The 27,055-nt window shown below is 44.2% G+C and overlaps 1 protein-coding gene across 1 annotated transcript in view; it reads left to right on the top strand.

The window, feature by feature from the left end:
- Positions 1–8,745: 8,745 nt before the first annotated feature.
- HECA (HECA ribonucleoprotein granule regulator) overlaps positions 8,746–27,055 on the top strand; it is a 29,845-nt gene continuing 11,535 nt past the window's right edge. The window contains exons 1-2 of the mRNA XM_090135702.1: positions 8,746–9,023; positions 24,655–25,695. Of these exons, the coding sequence (XP_089991828.1) occupies positions 8,798–9,023; positions 24,655–25,695 (1,267 nt within the window). The 5' untranslated portion in view covers positions 8,746–8,797. The remainder of the gene's footprint in view (positions 9,024–24,654; positions 25,696–27,055) is intronic.

Here is a 27,055-nt window from a genome sequence, read left to right as displayed (position 1 = left end):
GAGGGAACTTGGAAAAAAAAGCTCAGGTTTTCTAAGAAACCAGCCATCCACAGTGTTTCTGAAGACTGAATGTAGCTTTCACTCCCTCTGATCTTTTGATAATGTGGCTGGGATTATCCTCCAAAAGCTCAAACGGTTAGCATTGCTGGAGCTATGCCAATGTCACTTGGAGAAGTCAAGGAATGACGGCAAATTAGAGAATGAAAAAGATCTCTCAATTTTCTTCTAGCTCCCCCTTACTGACTGGTACCAATGTTTATTGATGATGGAAATTATGGCAGTGGCTCCTATGCAAAGCTGGGTTGCTGCTGGTACCTGCAGGAAGTTTTAACTCAGTGGCATCCCTCCCATGCTGTCTGAATCGCTGCCAAGTCAGCATCCCCAAGAAACCTGCCTGCTTGAGAGCAGGAAGGGGAACAGCAGTTTAAATACACAAGATGTCTCTTGTTCTCTATAATTTCTTTTCCTCCTTACCCCCTACCTGAGGCACCACAGTACAGAATTCACATGAGAATGTAATTATTTTGAAGCCATAATTCCTTGATATTACTGTTGGTTTGGAGGTTTGTTTTGTTTGTTTTTTGTTTTGTTTTGTTTTCTTTGGAACATCCCAGTAGAAGGAAATATTAATCACTTCTGAATTTGTTCTGAGCTAGGCTAAAATTGAAAATAAAAATAAGAAGGCAAATTGTCCATGAACTGGAAATATGACCTTTTCAGATACCTTTATCCAAATTGAACATTCCAGAGTTAATGTATGTGTTTTTATATAGTTTTAGGATAACATTCCGAGGGTCTTAGAAATCTGTGTAAATGCACACTGTTGATGATTTTTCATCTGTGGATTTCAAGGCATTTTAGAAAGGACAGCCACATCACAGTCCTTATTTTACGGATTGGGAGATCTTAAGCTAAAGAGAAAGGCTGGTTTGCTCAACACCATACTGCAAGCACGTGGACTTTCTGGGCACAGAATGCTGATCTTCTGCCCTGAGAACTAGTGCTCGCAAGAAATAGCCAGCAGACCCCACTGCTGAGTCTCGATGTGAACCAACAGTTTAATTGGCCACTCAGTTCTGAGTCCCTAACACAAGGTCTATTGAAACTGAAGCTATTTCTGAGTGGGCTCTTGAAGCCAGTGGTTTCATTTATTTGGGAGTTTTATCACTGTATTTAAGAGTATATCATTTGTTTTTATTTTGTTTAGTCTGTAGAAGAGTGTAATGTGCTACCCGAAAGACACCCAAGTCAACACAAAGAATGACCAGCTACTGGCAGATAAAACTGGAAAAATACAGAATAATAAGCTAGCTTTGGCATCTACTGATCAACTTAGATTAGCAAGGAGAGGGAGAGAAAGATGAAAGTACCATCAAATGCCTTGTCTCAGGTGGGAGAAGCAAATAGAAGTCTGACAAGCAGAAGTATGTCCCTCAGTGGGGAATTTTGACTGATAATAGAAAAGACTGTCAAGAAAAGAAAGAGGGGAAGGGAAATCTCCACTAGTATAAGTTAAATGTAATTGCCACAGCTGTAAGGCTTTATCTCCATTTAATACTCATACAAAAGATTTTGAAATAAAACTATTTGAAAAATTCAATTAACAGCAATTAGTTGGAAGACATCTGTAAATGACACCATAGCTAAATCTATGTCTAAGAAAAGATTTTCCCTGTTTAATCTCTCTCTTTTTTTTTTTTTTTGCATTGTTTTCCTACAGATGCAAATTATATTTCCCCCTCTGCTACAAAATATCTTGTTCAAAGCAGTTTTCTAAAATCTTATGCATAATGTTTTGGTGAGCAGCAGAACTTGAAACCAGAACGAGAAATTCTCTGAAAAGACAGGCTCGTTAGCTTTTTAAATGGAAAAATGGATTGGATGCTCCTGAAAGCAAGCTGCTGAATCTGGATTCTCAATATGGACATCAAAGACCTCATGGCACTTACTATGCCAGTTTTCTCTCCTGTGCCACCAATTCACTATGATCACCTTAACAATAGCACTCTCCCATCTTTTTGGTTGAGTACATGTAACCAGAAGCCTGGATGAGCACTCTAGGGGGCCAGGACCTTGGAGCTGCCTGCTGCAGACCAGGTTCTATACACACAAGCAATTCCAAGGAATGTGTTCCTTCCTGCTCAGGGTCCCTTGCGGGGTTGGGGTGTACCATGCGCTCTTCTTGGCACTTGATTATACCAGGTACTGGGCTTGTGACTCGTGAAATGGAACCCTTAAGCTCACAGACTTACAAGCTATTCTGTGAGAGATTTGAAGTCTGGAATATGCATTCCTCTAAAATATACTTACCCTTCACTATATTTCCAGAACAGGCAGCCTGGATGAGGTCTTAAGATAATATTGAATAAGCAGCAGCAGCCATAGCAGGGCTCTCATCAGGAGGACTTGATCTCAGTGCATGCTGAGGAGAACAGCTGGTGTGGAGAAATGAATGGCCGGGCATTGTCCTTGCACCTGACTGGCAGCAGTGCTCACTGCTAGAGATGATAAGCAGGGAGACCACCAAGGCGACTCGTGTATGTTTATGGAGAGGCATAAATTAAATGACAATTGTGGAAGATATTGTATGATGCGTAAGTATGACACATAAAAGAGATTTGATGAACGTGATCTTTTGATCCCTTCATCAATGATATCTTTTTAGCTCTCTTGGTTTAGGTGCAGACAGCCATACACGTTTATAGGGAGTTGCTTTTATACGAGTGGAAAGGAGGGCAGACAGATCAGGAGATGCAAATGTGTCTCCCAGCTTGCTGGGCTCAACTATAATCCTCATTGTTCTTTGTGGATGCAATGGTGATTTTGATCATTGCTTTTGATAGAAACCTAACTTGTGTATAGGGCCCATCTGTTGGCAGGAGTGAGGCTGTGGGGGAACAGCAAGTGCTGCCCTGCTGCTTGAAAATATACCTCCAGGCAGGGAACATGCCACAGCTGGCAGTGGTTTTCATGTGGGACCTTCCCTCCTGTCGAGGAGCAGGTAAGCCTGCTGATGTTGTGGTGCTCAGGCAAACCCTGTGCCCAGCATGCAGCTCCAGTTGCAATACTGGGAAATGCAACACGGGCATTCTTGGCACAGCCTGAACCTCATGCTCCCCTTTTGCTGGAGCCTGGGCCTTCACTCCTGATCACCAGCACTCAAGCTCATTTGAGCACGAAGTATTACATACAACACCACTTAATTTCATGGAAGGCTCCACAGAGCTCTGCAGTTTCCCTGCCGCAGATGTCTAAACCCATCTTCCCATTCAGTTGAGTAACAGCAATTAGCAACAGCAGAAGCCATCTCCTGAGATCTCATTATAAATCCCCAAACCAAGCTGTTTACATGTAACTATATCAGGAGGCTGACCCTGAGTGTCCCTCTCCTCAGAGCTACAGCCAGCCTATAGGGCTGCTAACGTTGCCCTGCTGCATGTTCTGAAACTCAAGAAGTATACACTATGAGGGTGACTTGAAGACTTCTTCACTTCTACTTCCACCACTGTTGGTGTGGCATCTTCCTACAGAAGAAAGCATTGCTTGGAGCCTTTGTGAAAAATAGAATCTGTTATTCAAGGAATGAGTAACAGCTTAAGGATTACATATTGTGTTTTCTTTTTTTTCTTGGTCAGTAAATGACCAGAAGAAATACTGAAAACTTCTTTGCAGTAAACACTCGTGGAAAATTTTCCAGGTTGTGGATAATTTTATGCTTTGCAATTTCCTACAATAAGGATATATTTCACAGACACGATATTCCCTTGGAAAATCTGTGCACCACCTGTCATCTCAACAACAACTCTGTGAAATTGATATAATTTCCTGTAGCTTTATCACTTTCCCTCTTCTGAATAGTAACAGTAAAGGTAACAGATGCCACCAATTTTCCCCCAATAGTTGCAAAATGTTATAATGTGCAGCTCTGGAGCTGGAGTTCCCAGGACTTAAAAAACACTTGGAGCTTCTCAAGAGACTGCATTCAGTCTGCTTCTACAAATCATTTCTGAGCCAAGGCATTCACATTTTCTGATTAAACCCTTTTTTCCCTGGCAAATTTCACCAACTAACTGCAACTAGAACAGCCTGCTTGCCATTATTCCACATGAAGTGGAAAGATGCTTTGAGAAACCCAGCTATCGTTGTCTTTAAAATTGGAAGGATTTGTATAACACTACTTAGGAGAAACAAGGAGTGGGTTGAGGAACCAGTGTCACTTCCTCACACCCATGTTGCTTTCTGTCTCTCAGCCAAAGCCATGTAGGACTGGGGGCTGTGCCAGATGTTCCTGGGCAGTCAGAAGGTGCTTCAATAACCAGGAATGGGAGATGATGGCAAGCACTGCAGCACTGCAGAGGTCAAAGAATGCATCTATCTTCTGTGAGAAGGTTTTTGAAAGGTAACTAACTGGAGCCCAGAGGCTCCAGCCTGTTTGAGTAACTGGGTGAACAGCATCCTGGTATATGGGTAGAAAGAGTGATAACTGGCGAAAAAATAAAGAGGTCAAATTAGTCTATTTTACCTTTCACAATGGACATTTTCTTTCTAGGAGACCGGATGAGTTAAAATTGGACTTGAACGAGCTTTCTAAAGTTGTGCAGGACAACTGCAGAGGTCTGAGTTTGATTTTTTGCTGTTTTAAACTTAGAATTCCCTCTTTGGCACCTTATGTTTCCATTCAAGTATCTAAATAAAATCTTTATAATACAGTATATTTTTATTGAATATTTCAGGATGATCGTAAAATGATTCACAACCTCTTCCCGCTGGCTCTCTTACTCTTTTTGACAGCCATGGAGAGGCTTCCTCTCCATGTCAGCAATTTAAGTAAAATAGCACTATTTTATCTACTCCCATTCCTTGTCAGTCAAATCTTTTCTCAGAGTATGACCCCGATTTCGAGTGCCTAGTCTGTATCCATTGAGAAAGTCTTGTTTCCTCCTATACCATCATACTGATTAGGCACAGTCATCTATTTCTGTTATTGATGCTTTCAGCTCATTTTTAACCTCAAAAGAGATTATACTAAGTGAAATACTAACCAATACCCATATACCCAAAATATGTATCTTATGGGAATTTTTATTCTCCATAGATACAGGAGGAAATTGAGTCTATTCTGATAAAAGAACTACTGGGAGAATACGATAAATGGAAAAGATTAAAGAGTGAACAGATCTAGCTAAGTTTTTCAAATTTTATGCAAATATAGTAACTGCTTACCTGTTTTTTAATAACATTTTTGACAGTGCAATGGTCACACCTACCCTGTGTAGAACATCCATCATCTATATGAAAAAAGTGTGCTTACTTCTCAGTTATGAAAAACAAAACATTTGCAAAGTGTGGGAATACAAGAAAAACTGTTCAGAACAGAAGCAAGAACTGGAGCAAGATAAACAGCATGAGAACCAAGGAAACCTCTAGAAGAAGAATGAACGTCTCAAGTCTGGTCCCGGTTAACGCTTCCTTGATAACAGCACGCGCAATGGCACTTGCAGAGGCGTTGCTCCCAATGTTAAGGAAGGCGATAACTGGGAATCTAGTCTTCTTGTCGGACTGATAATCCAAGAACAGGAGAGACCTTGTCCCTGGGCAATTCCCCACTGACAGACGTTGGGAACGGTTCTGCACAATGAAACCCATAGACAAGGACTAATCTTTTTCAGTGGATCTAGTGTATCTGCGCCTCTACGCACTATTCTTGTCCTAATGACTAAGGGAAATAATAGTAGAAAGAGGGGGACATGGTAGCATGGCACAGAGAGAGGGGAGATGTGGGCGGTACTCGGTGTGGGTGGTACTCAGGCTACGGTGGGTGGAGATACAGGGGGTGGTTCTGAGTGGTGCTTAATGGGTCATGGGTTCACAGGGTGGTTGCGTGTCACGGTATATAAGCAGATGTTGCACAGCAATAAATTGGCACTTGAGCTACACCCTATGTGTGCGTTTCTCATGCCCTGTGCTGGGTGGGGAGAGGTGCTGGTACCGTGTTGCTGACCGGGCAGGATTGCGTGGAAATTGGCAACACAAAGGATTTAATTGTGGAGAGGGTTGGTATGGACTGATCGCACTTGCCCAAAAGCTGTATCTCCAGTAAAAGCCTCAACTGAAGTCGTGTCAGAAAGACCCATGGACCAAAGCAAAACTGTCTGCATTCAACTGGCTGGAGAACAGGAGGTTTTTGTGGAAATGCTGCTGAAGACCACCTGTCCCCCCCGCCCCAGAGACCACTCACTCAACCTGGAGTGGTCCTCCTGACTCTGCAGAATCCTACTGGACTGGTGCCCATCAGCATGTCCTGGTGTCTGGGGTTGCTCCTTCCCTTGGAAATTTTAACCAGAGGCCTTTAGTCTGATTTCACCCCAAGAGTCTCACCCATTGATGGAACAATGCTCATAAGTAAAAGGGATGACTTGCAAACTGGGGAGCTGAGATTCACATAGCTGATGATAGAAACATCACATTGGTACCTAGTCACGGCATTTCAGCATCTCATAGAATCACATAATTGTTTAAACTGCATGGGACTTTAAAGGCCGTCCAGTCCAACTGTCTTGCAGTGAACAGGAACACCTGCAGCTGGATCAGGTTGCTCAGAGCCCCATCCAACCTGATCTTGAATATCTCCAGGGATGGATCATCCAGCACCTCTCTGGCAACCGTTCCAGTGTTTCATTACCCTTGCAGTAAAAAACCTTTTTCCTTATATCCAGTCATTTGTTACTCCTCCAGCAGCTCTGAGACACCATTAGTAGTTACTTCCTTGCTCAAACTGGAACACTTAGTCTGAAACTCCACACTCTCAGTAGATACAAGAACCAGGCTCCTATTTTGTGTCCATGGGATTTTTATGCTATTATAGCTTTATAGGAACCTGAAGACTTGGAAAGATTTTCTCAACCTCCATCACAGCAGGCAAGCCTATTTATGAGACTGTGAGCACGGCAGCGGGATGGATCCATTTCTTTGTTTTGGAAACCTGAAGAACTAGGGGTGAAATCTGCCCTTGCCAAAATAAATGGAAATTCTGCAATCAAAATGACTGGAATTAGGATTTACCTGAACTTATAGCCTTAGAAATTGGCCACACTTTCCATGTTCCTTTGGTTTCTAGACAGAAATGCAATTTAGAAGTTTCAAAGCTGTGAGATAAGGTACGTAGGACACTTAGCTATAGGAATACAAAATACTGCAAAGCAAATTACTTCAAGTTTCCACTAACACGAGAAACAGCTTTAAAGCCTCTCTAAAATGTTGTTGTCCGCAGGCAAAGAAACTGCCATGTGATGGAAAATTTCATTCAATAGCTGCTTCAAAGGGTGTTTGGAAATACAAGGGTTGGTTTTCCTGGAGAACTCAGGCACCTGCTGCAGGTATGAGGTGTGCCAGGTATGTTCCAGTAAGAGCAGATTTGGGAATTCTTTCAGGCAAACGCTGCAGACACACAGTGACTTATGAACTGCAAGAACATCCCATCAGGCAGACCTCACTCCCTGCAGGTTTTGGCTTACCCATGTTGACCCCACAGCCCATGTAGCCCACATAGGCTGTTCCTTGCAGTCTGGGTCAGGCCCCACCCGCTGGTTGTGTGTCTCCACAAATGCACATTCTGCGCATCTGGGTGCTTCCTCCTGAAGGGAATCATGGAAACTTAATCTGCAGGATTTGGGTCAGAAGGAAAAAAAAGTTAATTTATGTGAAAGGAAAAGCTTGTGAGGATCACAATAACCACGCAGCCTGGCGGCTGGTGTGCTGTTCTCATGAGAGGTTGTATTTTTTATTCTCCAGTGGAATAAGCTGGTCGGTACTGAGGTGAACACATCAGCAGGCGACACTTGAAGTGAGGAGCTGCAGTTTGTCAGCGGTATGCTGCGAGTGCTGCTTGCATCTGGCTGACAGCACCTCCCTGGGCACAGAAATCTTGGCAATATTTGTCACCTAGTTTCTGCAGTGACTCCCACCAAGCCTGCAACCTGGCAGCCGCTCCTCCCAAAGCCTCTGTGAAGGCACAGCCGCTTCCAGCCGTGCATGAACACAGCACTTTGAGTCTCCATCCAACTTGCACCCTGACATCTCACCTCTGCTACCTGTCACTTGCACAGCCATCCCCCAAATAGTGAAACTAATTCTGGAATCACAGGGCTATCATGCCACAAGGCCTGTTCCCTCTTCCAAACACGAGACAACACTATTCGGATACATATTTTTAATATTTCCGCACCTCTGGGTGGTTTCCCAGCCGCTCTCCGCAGGGGAGCTGTCGTGCGGACGCCCACACCGCCGGTACAGCCCAGAGAGGAGCCGGGGCCCCGGCGGGGAGCGCTCAGACGGACCCCCGCGGCTGCCGCCCCGCCTCGCATCCCCTCCCGTTCCCGCCGGGGCCCGCTGCGGCCCACGACGGCGGCCTCCCGGCTGCGAAGCGCACACCGCCCCTCCGCCTCAGCCCCCGTGCCGGCGGGAACGGGGCTCCCCCCTCTCAGCAAGCCCCTCCCGCTCCGCTCGCCGGGCTCAGCCCAGGCTCAGCCCCGTTCCTCCACCCCCCGGGCGCGCTCCGCTTCTCGCCGCCGCCAGCGCCTACTCCAGGAGGAAGCGGGGCGGCGGCGCGGCTGAGCGGGACACGCCTTTCGCCCTCCCCGCCCCGTCCCCCCCGGGCCCCGCCGCCCACAGCGGGCGCGGCGCAGCGCGGCCCCGCCATGAGCCGGAGGTAGCGGCGGCGCCTTCCGCAGCCGCCGCCGCCGCCCGCCCGCCCGCCCGCCCGCCCGCCCGCGCCGCCGCGGCGGCGGCCGGGCCAGCGATGCCGAACCAGAAGGGCGGCAAGGGCAAGAAGAACAAGCGCGCCAACAGCAGCGGCGACGAGCAGGAGAACGGGGCGGCGGCGGGCGGCGGCGCCGCGGCGGCGGGAGGTGGCGGGGCCGCGGCGGGCGGCGGGGCCGGAGCGGCGGCGGCGGGCGGCGGCGCGGGCGGCGGAGCGGGCGGCGCGGCGGCCGCGGGCGGCGCGGCGCCCGGCGACGTCAAAAGCGGTGAGCGACGGGCGGCGGCCCGGGCACCGCGGCCTCCTGCGGTGGCGCAGGCGGCGGGAGGGAGCGGGAGGGCGACGCGGGGGCTCGGGGGCGGGGAGCGGCCGCCGAGCGGGGCGCGGGCGGCGGCCGCGAGTGGCGGGCGCGGGGAGGTGGTGCGGCAGGCCCGGGCGGGAGCGGGAGGAGGAAGGGGCGGGAGGGTAGAGAGAGCGGCGGGACCGGGCTGAGCTCCGAGGGCTTTTCGCGGCCTTTGCGGCTGGAGGGCCGGGGGTGTGCGAGCCGCAGCGGGGCGGGGGCCAGGCAGGTGCCGCGCGGCGATGCTGAAGGCGGGGAGGCGCGGGGCCGCCCGCCCGGGGCTGCGGCGGGGAGAGCGGCAGAGCCCGACGCTGGCCGCCCGCCGTCGCGCCGCCCTCCGCCCGGAGGAACGGGGCTCGGAGCGGTCCCGGCTGCTTTGTGACCCGTCCGTGTGCGTGAGGTGCCTGCGGGGGAGCGGGGGGCTTCGCTGCCAGGCAAGACAGGGCTCCTGGGTTCCAGGGTTTGGAAATTCCAGTGCTTAACAATCCCTACCTTACTTCATCACGATTAAAGATGAAAGCCCTTCTTTTAGCTGCGTTTCGTTTGTCCTGCGGCGGTAGTTGCAAGTTTCATTTTCTGATCAGCCATTCTGTGCAGCCCTTGGTTGGTGCTTTGGTTTCTGGTTCGGAGGAATTTTGGTAAGGTTTTATTTCTTCTGGTTATTTGCTTTGCTGTTCATGTTTGGAGGCGGTCTCCAAACTGCAATATTTCGAGCTAGAACTATAGGTGGGCTGGGATCTCTGTACACTTTTTGCTAATCGAGAAAGAGGAATCTACGTTCTGCCCTTATGCTTACGTTAAGCTGTGTAGAGACCCTCATCTTGACGATTTTTTTTTTTCCCCTTGGAAATTGGCCTTCAGCTATTCACTTCCAGTGTGCTGGAGGAGCAGGGAGGGTGAAGTACAACAGCTTCATGCTTTCTGGCAGTAGCTTTGCCTGGCTCCTGTTACCCAGCAGGAGATCCAAGAGTCTTGCTGCAGTTTTCAAGATGTCCAATTCTCACATATCACTTAATGGAAACTTTTCCTTAGGAATGTTAGCAATTAATTACGAGTCTCTTTAGCTAACAAAGCCTTTGCCATACTACTTTTATGAGATTATTACTTGCTCCAGAGAGTCATGGAGAATTTTTAGAATTTCTCTTTGGTTTGTTTTTTTTTTTTTTTGGCTGTTTGTACTCAGTAAGAGAGGGGAAAAGCCAGAAGGATTAGCAAGAACTGGATAATTTCTTGGACTTCAGTCTGGTTGGTGGGATGTGTGTTTTACAGGTAATACCCTGATGTTGGGGTGTTGGCTAAGCTAGTCGACCTCTTATGAAGTTGAAGCTGCCTGTCCAAGACCTAACCTGAGATGCTGCTTTATTCTCTCCTTCCTTGCTTTCTTGTGATTCCAGTGGTCAGAAACATCCTCTTCTCTGAGCACCCCAGTCCCTTTTTTTGTGTCCTCACAGCAGCGGTATGATGCTGGCTTCAGTATTTACGTGGAGTGCCTGATGAGCATGCCTGCTCTGTGGTTTGTCAGGATCACTGTGTCTGGTCAGATTTTTCATTTCAGGTGCTCCTGGAGGTTGGAGGAGTCTGTGTGGTTCTGAGCTTTATTTTATCTATCCTCCTGCCCATCAGATAACCCTGAGCTGGAAGTTTTGTAAATTGTGTTCTTATTGATACGTCCAGAGCTTTCAACAGGCTTTGTCCAAGGAGTGAACGAAGAAGCATCTCCTGTCCTGCAGCAGAGCTGGGCATACAGTTCTCATGTGCAGGGATTCACAGAATCACTACAGTTTGAAAAGACCACTGTGATCACCTTGTCCAACCGCAGTGCATCCCCACCATGCCACTGACCATGTCCCTCAGAGCCACATCCACACGGTTCTTAAACACTTCCAGGGATGGTGACTCCACCACCTTCCTGGCAGCCTGTTCCATTGCCCAACTGCTCTTCTTGAGAAAAAGATTTTCATAATATCAGACCTGAAAATATCAGATGATGCAAGTAGATTCCCTAGTGTCTTCAAAACCCGAGAATATAAAATGAAGCATCTCAGTGTAGGCCTGGAGATGCTTGGAGGCCTGTGGGGTCCCGTTTCTAGTCCTGAGGTGTTTGTGAGGGGCAGTGTGTTTGAGGTTAATTGGTCACTAAGCACTTTACTGAGGACATGGCCTGGTGCAGTGAGTTGTGAGGTTAATGGAGTTCTGCTGTCTGCAGTCAACTCTCGATTATTCATGGGAGATTATCTGGGTTGCAGATTAAGTGTGCTGGGTGCGGGGAAGCTCCTCCCTGTGCTGCTGCCCAGAGAGATAGCTGCACACTGTGGCTTGTGCTGCCCATGAGCACTGGTCTTCTGCATCCCATGCTCCTGTGCTGCCTGTCACCCATGCTGTGCTGTCTTTGCCTTGGAAAAGCAGTTGATAGTTCTAATAACATAACCTGTTGGGTTTTTTTGGTTTTTTTTTCATTAATGTGACAAGTATATAGAGATGAAAGCAGCAGATTTAATAATTGCAAAATTAAGACTGCAAACCTTGTCTTGGCATCGTGGTGTTGGTTTGACAGTCTAATTACGTAGTCACATCAGGACCTTGTTTCATCCAGGGAAATGATAGTGGCTCAGATTGAAGTCTTCATTGTTCATTATGCGCTCTATGTATTGATTCTGCCCAACATCCAAATGCTGGAATGAAACAGAATTTTTAACTTCCTCTGGGCTTTTCTCTGCAGAGAGGACTAGCGGTGCTGTACTACACAGAGCTGCTGTTACAGTGGAAAGGGGTTAACTTTTTCTTTGATCCTTGCACTGTTTCCCCCCCAGAATATCAGCTAATTTTTCTCCACCTGTTTGTGTTTCGTTTTGGTAGTGTTTTCATTTATGCCTGTTCAGAGGTCCAGCTGCTCTGGGGGGCTCTGGCCTCTGAGTTTGAGGTTCTGGCTTCAGATTGTGAGGTTTTGAGGGCATGGAAAGCGTAGCCACTGACCAGATATGATGGCTTTTCTCCATCTTGCGCTGTAATTTTTTTGCAGATACTGGCATAGCATCCACAAGGAATGTTCATGCTCTGTAGTTGTGCCTTCCATTCCTCCTTTTCCCCTTGCTTCTTTTTCTGTGCCTTCTCACCTCTTTTCATGAAGAGTTCCCGTTCACTGGTAATATGCTGAAACATGTACACCTTCCTTCAGAGGAAGGAGGAGTTCTGTATATAATAGCTCAATCTTTCTTGGCCAAAGTGACATTCATTTTCTATGCTGAGTGAGATGCAGGTCATGGTGTCAGGGGACTAATTTAACTATAATAATGCACAGTGAAAGTGAAATTTGATGTAATAGCCTTATTTCTTAGGTTTTCCGTCTTCAGAGGGACTGAATGATATTCCTTTAAAAAAAAAAAAGTATTTTTCTAGATAATTTTCTATGTTGGTTTTCTTGATAAAATTGGAAAATCTGAGCTATGATTATGTAAAATTATATCAGCAGCTTCATTAGTTTTTGTCCCAGTGCCTTCAGCTCTGTGGATTACTGGAATTCCCAATAGCAATAGTTGGTGATCTCTATATGCAGGCATGAACAGCTTGAGGAATCGAGACATTTTGTGGATCCTTCAATCAGAGTAGCAGCAGAGAAGAGTCCATAGGGTTTACGTGGGATCTGGCAGTTCTGAGTGGCAAATTCCTTTTCTGTTTCTGCGTTCCTGAGCTTGGGCACTTCTTGTAGTAGCCAGTCTACCTTTTATGACTTCTGTCCCAGAAACTTTTTGTTCCAGTGTCCAGATGCAGTTGTTTCTGACTCCAGAGTTCGTTCTTCCATTTACTTTCTGTGCCTTGCATAGAAAGAATGCAAGAATGCAAGAGGAGGACCCAAGTCCTCTTTCTCCTCTTTCTGGTCCCTGTCTTAACATCTTGCTGTTTTGTTGCTCTGGTGTCTTTGTCTCTCTGGTCTCCCCAGCATTGGTACCATGAGAAAAAAGAAGCAGCTAGCTGTCTGTTCTCCGTGTCTGTAGTTTTCCACTTTGACATGGGGTTCATTTTAGACTTTGAAGATAAAGTAACAAAAAATTGCAACATAGCTCTCTCTAAATTGCTGTCTTAAGATGTATTTAAGGCCATACTTTCTCCCCATTGGCATAGGTGAGCCTTTAAACTGCAAAACAGGCAGACCTGAGTGTGTTGGCTGTTGTGGAATTGCCAAAATTCAGGTTTATATAGGATATACCTGGTTGTGAGAATCCTCCAGGGGAGGAAAGGCAGTGTTAGAGCTGTTGGAGGTGGGTGCTTTAGGTCCCACAAGCGGATTGTTCCCTGGCATGGAATTTCTGCTGTGCCAGTGGAAGGGCTGTATGAGTGGTGCCCATACTGATAGGGCTGGGCTGGCTGAGTTGCAGCTGCATGTCTCACCTGAGCTCCTGCCTTGGCTCAGCTGCCTTTAGCAACAGGAACTCCCAGTGGATCATCTCACTGAAGACCAGACCCTGAAAGGACACAGTGAACAACATAATGTGCCTTCCTAGTAAATTAGATGTTCTTGCAACAGGTTCACTTCACACATTGGGAGTATTGGAGTATACATTGGCTCTGTACAGTGTACTCTGTACCAGAGCTTTCTCTCATCAGAGGTATTATGCAATCGTAGAATCTCCCAAGCTGGAAGGAGCCCACGAGGATTATCAATTCCAACTCTTGACTCCACATAGCAGTACCCAAAAATCAGACTATAAAACTGAGAGTGTTGTCCAGACTCATCTTGAACTCCTGCCAACTTGGGACCTTGACCACTGCAGCCTGTTCCATGCCCACCACCCTCTGGTGAAGAACCCCAGCTGCCCCTCCCTGCTCCTTGCCTTTCCCTCGGGCCCTTTCACTGTCACAGGGAACAGAGCTCAGTTCCCTGTGAGGAGCCGCAGCCACCATGAGGGCTTCCCTCAGCTCCTCTGCTCTATGCTGAACACATCCAGGGACCACAGTGACTCCTCATACGCTTTGCCCTCCAGACCTTTCACCATCTTTGTGGCTCTCCTTTGGATGCTCTCTAATGGTTTTATGTCCTTATATTGTGGCACCCACAGTACTCCATTGAGTTGAATGTTTTTAACTTCTCAAATAAAGAGTAATCCAAGAAGCTTAAAAACTGTATCTTAATATCTTCATACTCATGTAAGATTTCTAGAGAACTTAACCATAGTGACCTGACTTTAAAATGGCCTGCTGTTGTTTTGCATACTCTTTATCTGGATTTCACAAGTTTGTAAGTTTTTTCTTTACTTTCAGATGAAGATGTTAACACAGAATAAAAGAATGAAGAAGAAAATCAATCAGTGCAGTGGTGACTTATGTGTTGAAAGCTGTGACGGGACAGCTAGTTAGATTTACAAAAAAAGATTACAGTAGAAAGTCAGTAGATTTGTCAGTGCAAAATTCAATGAAAAATGTATTTTTGAGCACGAATTGCTTTAATATTTAAGCATGGATGAGTATTTGCTGTTGAATATTCCCTGTTGCATATAACATATAATTCTGTTCTGGCCTTGCAGTGAAACTGTTTTTTGGAACTTTGTTAGTATTTAGTTTGAAGACAGGGGTCTCACTGATATCAGTGAAACCACCTAGAATATTGGTTTTCTCTTCTGTTGCAATGAGTCTCAAAATCTAATTCATGTAGACTTTAAGGAAAACCATTTTTCTTTCTAATTCCATTGAGTTCTTCTGACTGCAGCAATCAATTGAATGCAAATTCCACTGTATCAATGCAAATCGGTTTTGAAAGGACTTTCATCTTTCTTTAGAATTTTTAAAACGATGCAGTTACATCCTTTCATGGTAAGTGCAAAGCATGTTCTGCAGATATTCACAAATGGGATCATGTCTGTAGTGTTGCTGAATGAAATAAATATCCTTTGATACAAACAAGTACACACACATTTCATTTTTTATAACAGTTCTTCTTGCTATCAAAGTGGTTATCAAGGCCTGTCTGCATTCTGCGCTGTGATCAGTCACTGGTTCAAGTGTAGTGCTTGCATGAGTAGGGGTTAGGTTTGATGTTTGTTAGATTCCATATGAGGAAATGCAGTTTTTGAACTGATTGCTTTGCCTTGTCTGTACTCATCCCATATTTTCCTCCCAGTGATCTAACACGCAGCGACAAATCAGTTTCTAGTCCTTAGAGACATTTATTAGTTTCCTTCAGCATCACTTACAGCCTTGCATGCTGACACATCCTTTTTTAAAGTAGCATGATTACTGGCAGATATCTTTCCAGAGGAGGGCCACTAAGATGATCAGAGGGCTGGAGCATCTCTTCTGTGGAGAAAGCTTGAGGGAACTGGGCTTGTTCAGCTTGGAGGAGAGAAGGCTCCAGGGAGACCTCATTGTGGCCTTCCAGTACTTGAAGGGAGCATATAAACAGGAGAGGGAACGGCTGTTTACAGGGGTGGATAGTGATAGGACAAGGGGGAATGGTTTTAAACTGAGACAGAGGAGGTTTAGGTTAGATATTAGGAGGAAGTTTTTTACTCAAGTGGTGATGCACTGGAACAGGTTGCCCAAGGAGGCTGTAGATGCCCCATCTCTGGACGCATTCAAGGCCAGGCTGGATGTGGCTCTGGGCAGCCTGGTCTAGTGGCTGGTGACCCTGTCCATGGCAGGGGGGTTGAAACTAGATGATCTTTGAAGTCCTTTTCAATCATTCTGTGATTCTGATTCTCTGCTTCTCTTGGTACAGCATGTGTGTGGAAAAAATAGTGGTAAACCTTGCATCTAGCTCAGGGAAAAATAATCCAGCTAATCTTCAAGGTATCTGAATTAGAACAGCATAAGTAAGGCATGGGCTTTCTTTAAACAGTTTTCACAGAAATTCAGATAATTTCAAACAGGCCTCTTGAAGCAGTAACCTAGTCACTGGAGTGGATAATTCCATTTTGAAAGCTTGCAGGATTTTGAGTGGAGTGCTGGCACTTCCCGGTAGACTTCTGTGACATTTATCTTGAGAGCATTCTAACCTTTATCTTTCTCTTTTGCAATAGCAGAGTCTTTCAGTACTCCTGCTAGGGCTTGAGTGGGGATATTGCTGCTGTTCCTGTCTTGAATGCTTGCTGTGGGAAGAGGTTGCTTCAGTCAGAGCCCGGCTGTTGAGTATGCCTGGTATTCCCCACTCTGCTTCTGTGCTACAGATAAGCATTTTGGGAGCAGTGTACAGTTGAGGCCTCCGTGTGCTGCACAGATGCCAGAGATGGCCTAGAGGCGGGGCAGGAAGCCAGCACAGCATAGTGGGAGAGACATCTATTGGAACCGACAGCTTCAACCTCAGGAGATGTCTTGCAGAGATCCTGGTTACTGCAGCCAGCGCGGCTTCATCCCCAGCTTCCCATCGAGTTTATACCAGCTTCTTTAGCCTTTCACGTGGAAAATAAAAATATTGTTGTACTGAAACTTGGAAAGTGTAGACCAATGATACAAACACCCTTAGACTTGAAACTAAAAAAAAAATGTGCAGATACCATTTGATTCAATCTTTTCTCCTTTTACTGTTCTTTTTCTTGTGCTTTTGAGCAGGGACTCATGGCTGGCTTTTATTCTGAGCAAATCGAGTCCACCATGTTTACTTCAGAGAGTGATTTAGGACACCCACAGTGATTTAGGACACCTTAATTTGCCTTATTGCATTTAGTCCTTTATTCTCAGCATGAGTTAGAATTTACTACTAGAAACTTGCTAAGGCAGGTGAATTGGAATCTGCTTTAGTTATTAGAATATCTTAGATATAAGGATATTTTGAGAGACCAGGGTTAGTTTATTGTAACATGTATGGATATTACAGTTCATTAGGAGGCTACAGTAAGAGAATTTAATGGTAGAAATGCTTTGCTGTGAGAGTGGTTCGCGTGTGGACAAAACCACAGCCAAGGTTTGGAACATACTAATGCCCACCAGTCCTGAAACAGTCATCAGTCTCTGCAGTCACCATGGTAGAGGTCTCTGTAAAAGTCCTTATTTGGCCTGGTGATGTAAACTCGGAATTAATGTGACAGTAGCAGGAATACATTGACATTAATTATGATACTGATAGAAGTAGAGGCATCAGTTTGTTCTCCATGATATGGTGAACTAGTGATGTTTTTACCTTGATTAAGTATATTCAGCATGTCAGGGAAGGATTTCTATGCAGGGAAGTTCTGTACAAAAGGCCACATCCTGAACAAGCTCATGATGGGGTAGTTGTTCTTTGTGTTTTGATGACAGAATGGAAATAAGCAGGCTAGTTTGACTAGAGAATGACAACGTAGATTTTGATGATTTCTGTAAGATTTTATTACCAGCTGAGTTGGCAGAGTTGATTCAGCCTGGAGCACCAGTGGCTGCTGTGTAAGCAAACTGCAAAACTTCTGTATTCATGTAAGTGCCTCCCCTCCTTAGTTTGTACATTTTTGCTCTTGACTTTCTGACTGTTGAGGTGATGACTGAATGGGGTGTAAGTGATTGATCGAGAGCCACAAACAGTACCAACTTTGTATCATGTGCTAATCGTTGATTTCATAAACAAGCATTTGTTCTGGCAGTGCTTCAGGTTAGAAGGCGTCAACGTGACAGGTATGCCTTCATGATTTCCATTGCATCTTCCCACTGCTATGTACCTGTTAGGCTTCTCTCAGCTTTTCTGAGGAAGAGACGCCTTTGAGGGCAAGCACAAAGTCAGCGTAAGTGAAGTTACGTGTAGATGGTTCTAGTGCTGCTGAGCCCTCCAGGGGTCTCATCTCCATGAATTTCTGAGTGAGCCAGAGTTCAGCAACTCTAGATTATCCCAAGTCTTCCCTTAAGGAGGGTGGTCACCTCACCTGACTACTCACACAGTAAAGCTCATGACATCTTGCACATTGGATAAACTGCCAGGTAGAGCTTTTGATCTCTTTAAGTCCCTTCCAAGTGTAAATATTGACCACTGCTACTTGGCTCTTGAGGGTAGGATTCAACTCCCAGCTCAGCACTTAAGTGACAACATGCAAGTGAATAGCTGTGGAAAGCTTTGAGCCGGACTCCCATTGTGATGAGGGCTTATCTGGAGTCAGTGGCTTTTAGGGAGTGAGGCTGGTGGGTCTGCACCAGGGGTCATGTCAGTCTGAGCTGTTCTCCTGCATTGCTTGCTGAAGATGAACTTCTGATGCTGGCTTTTCTTTTCAAGGATGTTTTACTGGGAGTCTCATGACATAAAAGAAGGTTACATTTGGGGTAGTTTAGAAGGTTCTGCTGTCATGTTTCTTCCCCTTCCTTCTAGAGTATGGCTGCAAACTAATCTTCATCAGTATGCATAGATTGCCAGAAGTTTTGGATAGACATCAGACATCATCGAGTGTTATCAGTGTTTTTCTGCTGTTATTTATTGTTGCTTCACTGAACATCTATGCCTGCCTTATCCACTTATGAAATGCTTTTTCCTATTGTATTCTTCCTGTTCCATTTGGTCTCTTAGGAAGGTAACTGATTGTTTCTGCAATGCTATATGGTTTCTGCTGTTTAACTCATTATGCATATGGCAATACTGTGTTATCACTTCTTGGTAATCTTTTACATATCAAATTGTATTCCATTGTTTACAAAGCAAACACACTGGGCAATTAATTTTGTTTTTATTTTTTCCAGTTGCATTACAGTCTTAGCATGGTAGTATCGTCTGACTTCAATTTGAAATAAAGCTATCCTGATGGTGAAGATTCATGGAAATAGTTGGTGGGGAGTAGCCTTCTGCAGAAATAACTCAAGTTCAAGTTGGCAGAGCGAACAGATTCTGGCAGTGTAAGGCTGTGAAGGGAATGCTGTCCGTGTAAAAGTGGTAGTAAAGGTTCGAGTGCAACATACGTGTCGCATAGGTACCTTTTCTGGCCTAGGTAATGTGCTGGCAAGTACAGCGTCCTTGACATGGGTGGTGAGATACTAGAGTGGTGGTAGATCAAACAACTAATAGTAGGTGTCTAGGTGTCTGGCAGCTAAATCAGTGCTGAAACCTTAGGTTTTTTTTGTTTTGTTTTTGTGTTGGTTTTTTTTTTTTTTTTGAACATTTCTGTTTCCAGATCCATAATAACCTACTGTCTTCTCAGAGTTGCTTTAAGATGACAGTAGGGCTGCCTCTTCCAGAACCTCGCTTCTACTTCTTCTGCACCCAGCCTTGCCTTCTTAGTATTACCCTTTGAGCTTTACTAACAGTCCTATGTCTGTGTGGTAAGCTGAAACCTACGCTGGCTAGTACAGGAAATAATTATCTGTTTCTGTTCATTGACTGAAAACCTCTGGTGCTTGCACAATGGATGATGTGGGAACATGGAGAAAAGAGCTAATTTTGCTTTAGGCACCCTCATTTAGGATTTAGAACAAATGAGAACAGTCACGAAACTGAAGCCATGGAGTCATGGCGTTTGGCTTCCTGGTTGCATCTTTGGTTTTCTGATGGGTGTGTAAACAGTAGTAAACAACATTCTCCTCCATTTACTTCATCAGAGAGAAGTTCCTGAGACAGATGTTTTGCTGCTTTCATTCGTGTCATGAAAAGGGAAGGGTGGGTTCATGTGCTGTCTTAGTCTTTCTTTTTTTTGTGTGTGTAGAAACAGGTTAATGTGGTTTATGCTGAAGGAGATTTATCTCATTTGTTTCTGTTCCTGAATTCTACTGATGTTTAAAACTAATGGAAAAACTGAGAACAAGCCAAATGCTTAAACCAGATCGCTTCCTTGCAATCTTCCTTCATGTTCTTGTTTTTGAAAGAAAAATTAATTTTATGGTAGATCTGTCAAAAATATAATCTTGTTTAAACAGTGAGTGATCTTTGCCCAGATGTACATTTACTTGGATTACTACATATTATTTCTATTTTAGAGAATATTTATGAGCTGCCCCTTAAAACTACATTCAAAATTACTGATGATGAAAATCACTATAGTGGAATATGAGAAAACATTTCTTTTTTATGTGGAACCATAAATTCTTGAAAGAGTCAGTGTGCAGCCAGTAGTTCCAAATCAGCAGCCTGCCCATTACAGCTGTGCACTTGGGTCTACACACCAAAGCTGTTCTGCTGCACAAAACTACCTGCTGTCTTGTTTTGTTCTCTTAGGCTATGAGAAAAATCTTGAAACTGAAAGGTAAAATGGAGATACTTTTATGGTCAGTTAGGCTTTCTTTCAGAAGAGCGGATGCTTCTCTGATACCTGTTAGTATTTCATTTTTCCTGTAAGTTATTATTATTTTTTTTAACTTTGGAAGCTAGAAGTCTGATGGCATATTAGCTTCTTGGAATCAGTTTATATTCAGGTGGCAAATCAGCTTTGGTCTGCAGATATGGATGGGTAGTTTGGCTCACCTGAAATTCATTTTACTCCCTTTTTTGTATCTCTTGATGGTGACTGCAATATTGCTACAGTAAAACACAAACATGCTGATCTTATGTCAGTCTTTCTGAAAAACAGTCTTGAAATACATTCCTAATTAATAGGAAATAGAAGGGTTTGATTACAAGAATGTTTAGTTTTGTAATTCTGTAATAAGTGCTTTGTCTTATTTAGAAAATGATGAAATAATGTAAAGCACTCTTGAGGGTGTGATGAGAAGATCTGTTCACAATTGCTAGTGTGGCTCTCCTACTAAGTAATCTGAATGCTGGCATTCTTGCTCATGTGGCACACCCGCTGCTGGTAAAGTTTGCAGAAAAGTTTCTTTTTTTTCCATTGCTCATTTATTTTTTATGTGGGAACATGTGGCATGACTGTGTTTGGATGGAGACATGGATAAAGAGAAGTTTGAGGGGGTATTTTGCCCTTAAGTCTGTTTTGCTCAGATAGACCTGATGAGACTTGTAATATTAGACTGAACTGAATATTGGCTCAGTCATTTTTGTACACTCTTCCGTGAGTGGAGATTTCTGTCTTCTTAACTATGCTGGTGCCACAGAGATGTTAGGGCTTAATGCTGAAGCAACTTTCATTAGCCAGGATAAATGCTCCAGGTTGTTGTGGAAATGCTGCACCATGTTTATCAATGCTCAAAATCAGCAGACTTTATAAAAAGAAACTTCTGTCGATGAAAGCAGCAAAAAAAAAATGTGAGCAGATGATTTGACTAGTGCTACTGTGCTGCAGGACTGTGGCCATGTGGTAGAGACCTGCTGGTTTTTCTAGTCTTTCCTGTGCTCCTGCAGGGATGCCAGTGAAATTTCGCATGAGTTCCCAGAAGAGGTTTGTAAGGAGTAGCTGCTCCTCTTGGTAATGATGTTTTCCAGAGAAACCTCAGTGCCACTGTTTAACAATTGAGTGGAATCTTTTGTGTGAGAATAGACTTTTGTTTGCTCTCTTGCTGTCTTCCAGCTGTCCTAGACCTGCTACTGCTGTGATGATTGATGTGCAGGCAGTTCACACTGAGTAGGTAGATCGGATGAGAAAATGTCTAAAAAAGTTGTTGTCATCTAATTAAGGTAAATAAGAAAAAAAAAAAAAGACGTCATTGTCAAAAACAGAAATCTTTTTCTTCCTCATAGTTAGATTAAGTGGGAAGATCTCAGTAATCTGGCATCTAAGTTCTCAAGGAATAGTTGGAGAAGATCACATTCCACAGTCCTGGAACGTGTAGGTCCAGACTATTGAAAAGAAGAAAAATCTGTTGAAAATCACCTTTAAGAGTCTCTAGAAATACAGAAAATGTTTATAATCAAATAATTATGGATACATTCTGCTGAATACACAGGCTGCTCTGATTTTTTTTTCCTGTATTTCAGACACTTCCTTTATTGACCTCAGTATTTGTCCACGTCATGAAGAGGCAGTAAACTTTGTAGAGAGTTAATGATCATGTACTTTTTCATCTGAAACCAGAACCATGTTTAAAGTCTCATGAGTGAAATACCTTTATTTTCTAGTCAATTAGCATTACCAGTATGGAAAACCAAGTGTATGGTCTTAACTGGAGATCTCTAGACATGTCTGTGCAGTTATGTTCCTGGCTGTCAGCTATAATTACGTGTGCAGCTGTTAGAACATTTACTCTCTGAAACACAGGGGGACCGTAGTGAATTGTTGTTGGCATGTCCTTTCTTCCTGTATTCTGGCAGTGGTGTATAAGAATACGTTCTAGAATGGGTAAATGTAGGAAATGTGTGAGAGGTGTCCGTGGTGGTACCTCCTGCATCTTGCTGCACATGATGATTTGCCTTCATTGGTCTCAGTTTATCTGTTTTATTTTTTTTCTGAGATAAACTGCATCAGATGCTGTAATTGCAAACTATGTTGTCAGTTCCTAAATATGATAAAAGAATGACTGACAATGAAGGAAAACTTTGCAGAGATGCTAGGTGTGACATAGTGTGACTTGAATCAAAGATGACACTGTGAGAACATATGGAAGTTGGTGTGAGTTGGTAGCCTCATAGGGTTTGATTCAGAGCAGATAAGTTACAGTTTCTTTTTGCTCTTAGCTTCCTTCCTTATACTCAATAATATGGAGTAAAAACATGGAGAACAATCAGTCACTGTTTGCCAGTGAAATCCATGGCTCTCAGGTGATAACCTAAAGCCTGCATGTTCTTAGCAGACTTTTCAGTCACGAAGGACAACCAGCAGGGGAAGAATGTCTGCTGTGTAGAAAGAACTCCCAAAGAGACCTGAGGGGATGCTCCTCTTACCTAGCACTGTTCTCTCCAATTTGGTCATCTGCCTTCTTTTCCTTTTTATGACTGAAGAAGGCTTTTTCTGCTTTGGAAGAATGTTCTCCAAAATGTGCCCTTGTTGCAGTTTATAGTTCAGTCCCTGAAGGAAAGGTATTGCGGCAAATTCTCCTTGCATCTGTGCTGTTTCAAGTCTTTGAAGCAGAGGCAGAGAAGCAAGATGAAGGATGTCGCTTGTTCCAGGGAAGAGCTTGGGAAAATCTTGTCCTTTGTGCCCATGTGTTCTGTGTAAATAAGTATGAAGAGCTTCAGCGATGTTGAATTTTCTGAAGGTTATCTTGAAGGTGTTTTGTTTGATTCTAGCATTGTAACAAGTTGTTAGAAAGGGGCAAAACCACTAGCATGCCAATGACCTGTTACTGCAAAATATTTTATGTATTGCTGCTGTGTGGCAGGTGATTATGGGTACTGTGTCTTTTTGAAAGTAAAAGCGAATGTAACTGCATAAAACCCATCACTCCTGTGCAAATTATGTTACGTTACTCAGGCCAGCAATGACAAGAGCTGGATTAAAGGCAATGCAAGCATATATATATATACATATGTATGTATGTATGTATACATATAGGTATATGTATATACATTTTCTTGGCTTATTAGGTAGAAATTTGAAATCTTAGGGAAAAATAGCGAGTCTGCAGCGGGCTGTCGTGATGAGGTATGGTGCATCTCCCTTGGGTTCTGACTGGGACTTGAGAGATCCAGGGAGTCCACTGTGTTGGTTCGTGCTGGGTGAGGCAGCACTTGACTGGGGAAGACTTTAAAGAAGCCTGCAATTACTTGAATTCAGTAGAGCAGAGTTAAAATTGCAGCTTGCCAGCTCTACTGGAATGTTGTTTCTTTTGCTGAAGTAGGAAGTTAAAAAAAAACACCACAACAACAAAAAACAGATTTATGTCATATTTGACTCAGCATCCAAAAACTTCATGATTAGAATCATTCCAGATTCAGTGGAAACTCAACATGAAAATGTCTTGCTTTCCAGCTGCAACTGTGCAGATGGTAATTGGAGTATTCCATAGTCTGTGGTATTTAGGTGAGGGTGGGGAAAAAGATATTGGTCATAAATACAGAACATCTGTGTGTTTGATACTGTTAAAGGAAAAGAATTGAAATACTCTATCCTTTACTCAAGAATATAGCAAAGGCTGCTGCTTTGCTAATAAAAGACCATGTGACATTTGGCTTTTTAACCAGTCTGTGTTGCTAACTGTTTGGTTTGTGAAATTTAGCTGTCACGTTGGTCAGTAATGGCAGTATATCCTCTGTTTGCCTGAAGATGTAATGAAGGCTTTCCTTTCCGTACAAGAAACGTGAACTATTTGTCTTGCTGTTCAAAGTTCTCTGTTTGCCTCCCTATCTCCTGTATCTTGTTCATTCCTAAAGGAAAGATCAGTTTATGCCTTTCCTCGTGACTGCAAAGTCCGCCTGTATTGCCTTCTTATTTTTCAAACCAGCATCTCTGTGTGTTTTTTCTGTGTTGCTTCTCAGGCTTCAAAGCAGTCCTCCAGGAACATTCACAAAGCTTTCTCCTTAAAGCTCGCTTATGTGATGATGTCTGCAGAGCCTGGAGGCGGGCTAACGCTTCTGAGAGATTCTTTGTCTTTGAATACTGAACTATTTGTATTGTCTATTTGCTTCCTTACTATTATTTCCTTTTTTTTTATAGCGTCTTCCATTTACTTAACTTTTTTTTTTTTTTTTTTGGTCAGGAACTGCTTTTGTTCTGACCCAGACCTAACGCTTGTGGGCTCTTTGATAATGTGGAACGTGAGTGAGAATCACATTTGTATTTGGCACAGCATTTAAACTAGCAGTGTGATGAACAGGCCACAAGCAGCCTACATTATTAATGTGTCTGCTTTTGTTCCACAGAAGCCCCTTGTGCTACTCCATTGATCTGTAGCTTTGGAAGGCCAGTGGACCTTGAGAAGGATGACTACCAGAAGGTTATATGCAACAACGAGCACTGCCCTTACAGCACCTGGATGCACCTTCAGTGCTTCTATGAGTGGGAAAGCAGCATTCTTGTCCAGTTCAATTGCATCGGCAGAGCGAGGAGCTGGAATGAGAAGCAGTGTCGCCAGAACATGTGGACAAAGAAGGGATACGACCTCGCTTTTCGCTTCTGCTCCTGTCGGTGTGGGCAGGGTCATTTAAAGAAGGACACTGACTGGTACCAGGTGAAACGAATGCAGGATGACAAGAAGAAGAAATCAGTGTTAGAGAAGAGCACAGGGAGGTCTATGGTGGAATCAGCAGAAGAGGCCAAAAAGGGCAGGCCAGCCAACAAGCCACAGAAGGGCTTAAGTCATGACATCCAGCGAAGGCATTCAGTGGACAGGCAGAACTCCCAAGAGAAGAGTGTTATTGGTGGCAGCTATGCCGTTCGCTCCCCCTGCGTCTCTCCTGGGCAATCCCCACCAACCGGCTACTCGATCCTCGCCCCCACCCACTTCAGCGGCCCCCGCTCATCGCGATACTTAGGAGAGTTTCTGAAGAATGCCATCCACCTGGAGCCACACAAGAAGAACATGGCTGGAGGGGGAATGTTCAGAAATGCGCACTTTGATTATGGGGCAGCTGGTTTGCAAGCACATCGGTCAGGACACTTCGATGCCCCCGTGCAGTTTTTGAGAAGGCTTGACCTATCTGAGCTTCTCACTCACATACCCAGGCATAAATTGAATACTTTTCATGTGCGAATGGAAGATGATGCCCAGGTGGGCCAAGGGGAGGACCTGCGGAAGTTTATTCTTGCTGCTCTTAGTGCCAGCCACAGGAATGTTGTGAACTGTGCACTGTGCCACAGGGCATTGCCAGTGTTTGAACAGTTTCCGCTGGTGGATGGAACCCTATTTCTTAGCCCATCGAGACACGATGAAATTGAATATGATGTTCCCTGTCACCTTCAAGGTACAGGTTGTCTGTCTGTCATGCTAGGTTTCATTTGGTGGTGGGACTGCTTTCCATACCCCACTCCCCATTTTAAATTTTTGTTCTGATTCAGCATTTTTGAGTTGTACTCTAAGGCTTGGAGGCATGTTCAAATTACAGCGTGGGTCAGGTTGAAATTCTTGACAGGAATTACAAAAATACTGTGTAGAAAGATCCATGCCTTGTGGTTTGTTTACAACCAGGAAATATCTTACCAGGTTTCTAGATAAACTATAGGAAGATTTTTCAGCCATCCTGTTGCAGTGTGTGTGTACTGATTTATATGTTGTGAGTTTTCCTCCAAGACATACATCAACCTTTTAAACAGTCTTTTACATTTCAGCATGCTGTGCTGTGGCGTGGATGAAAGTCATATTTGTACTGCCAGCCATGCCTCTCGTCTGCTTTCAGACTAGGGAATATCAGTTTTGTTTTATTGGAGACAATATTTTTTTTGCGTGGCAAGGACTGTAGTCTGGCCTATGTTAGTGCAGGCCTGGCAAGGACAATTTCTGTGGCCTGGAGAGGTTGGACATAGTGAAAATAAACTTTTATTATTCTGGGAAGAAGTGGTGACGGAGTAGTGAGGTGTAGATGTAGTTTCAAATTCCCGCCTCTTTGGCTATCACCCTGACCATGTCCCAGCTCTGTGCTGAGCCGGGGCCAAGGCATGTGTTGTTTTTCTCCTCCCAGAGAAATAAACAAACATGGTCTGGGATGAGCTTTAACTCTTCCTGAAAAGTATGTCTAAAACTGAGTGATAGGGATAGAACACATCTGTCCTGCCGTCTGCTGGCAGCCAGTGTGGCTATCCCAAGTCAGAGAAACTAATACTAGTTTAGTGCTCAAAAACATGAAGTTCTGTGCTGAAAAGTGTAATGGGGATGCATTAGCAGGAGGTATTTTAGCACTTGCTCTCCTTTTGTTAAATTTGTTATATCTCATGCATGGCCATAATATCTGTTATATAATAATGTTCCTTTGCTCAGCAAACTTTGTATTGTTTTCTTTATTTAAATCACTGTGTGCTGAGTCACTGACCTGTATTCATGCTAATATTATTGTTTCTGTCTTACCTAATATACTTTAAAGGGAAAAAGTGATAGGGAAACTTAGAAATTGAAAAATCTCCAAGATAAACAGAATATCCCTCTGTGAGATAACTGCTTATTGGCCATTGTGAGGAGGCATGCACAATCAATCCTAATAGCTGGTCACTTATTAACTTGTTTGCCACTAGGAATGAAGCTCTGCCAAGTGTTGTTTGTTTTTTTTTTTTTATTAATTGCTCCTTACTCATTTGATGGTACACCTGAAAAATTTATTCAGACGAAATGCT

The sequence above is a fragment of the Phasianus colchicus genome, chromosome 2 (genome assembly GCF_987193195.1).
Source record: "Phasianus colchicus chromosome 2, bPhaCol1.hap1.1, whole genome shotgun sequence".
Classification (NCBI taxonomy): domain Eukaryota; kingdom Metazoa; phylum Chordata; class Aves; order Galliformes; family Phasianidae; genus Phasianus; species Phasianus colchicus.
This window is presented reverse-complemented; position numbering and strand designations above follow the sequence as displayed.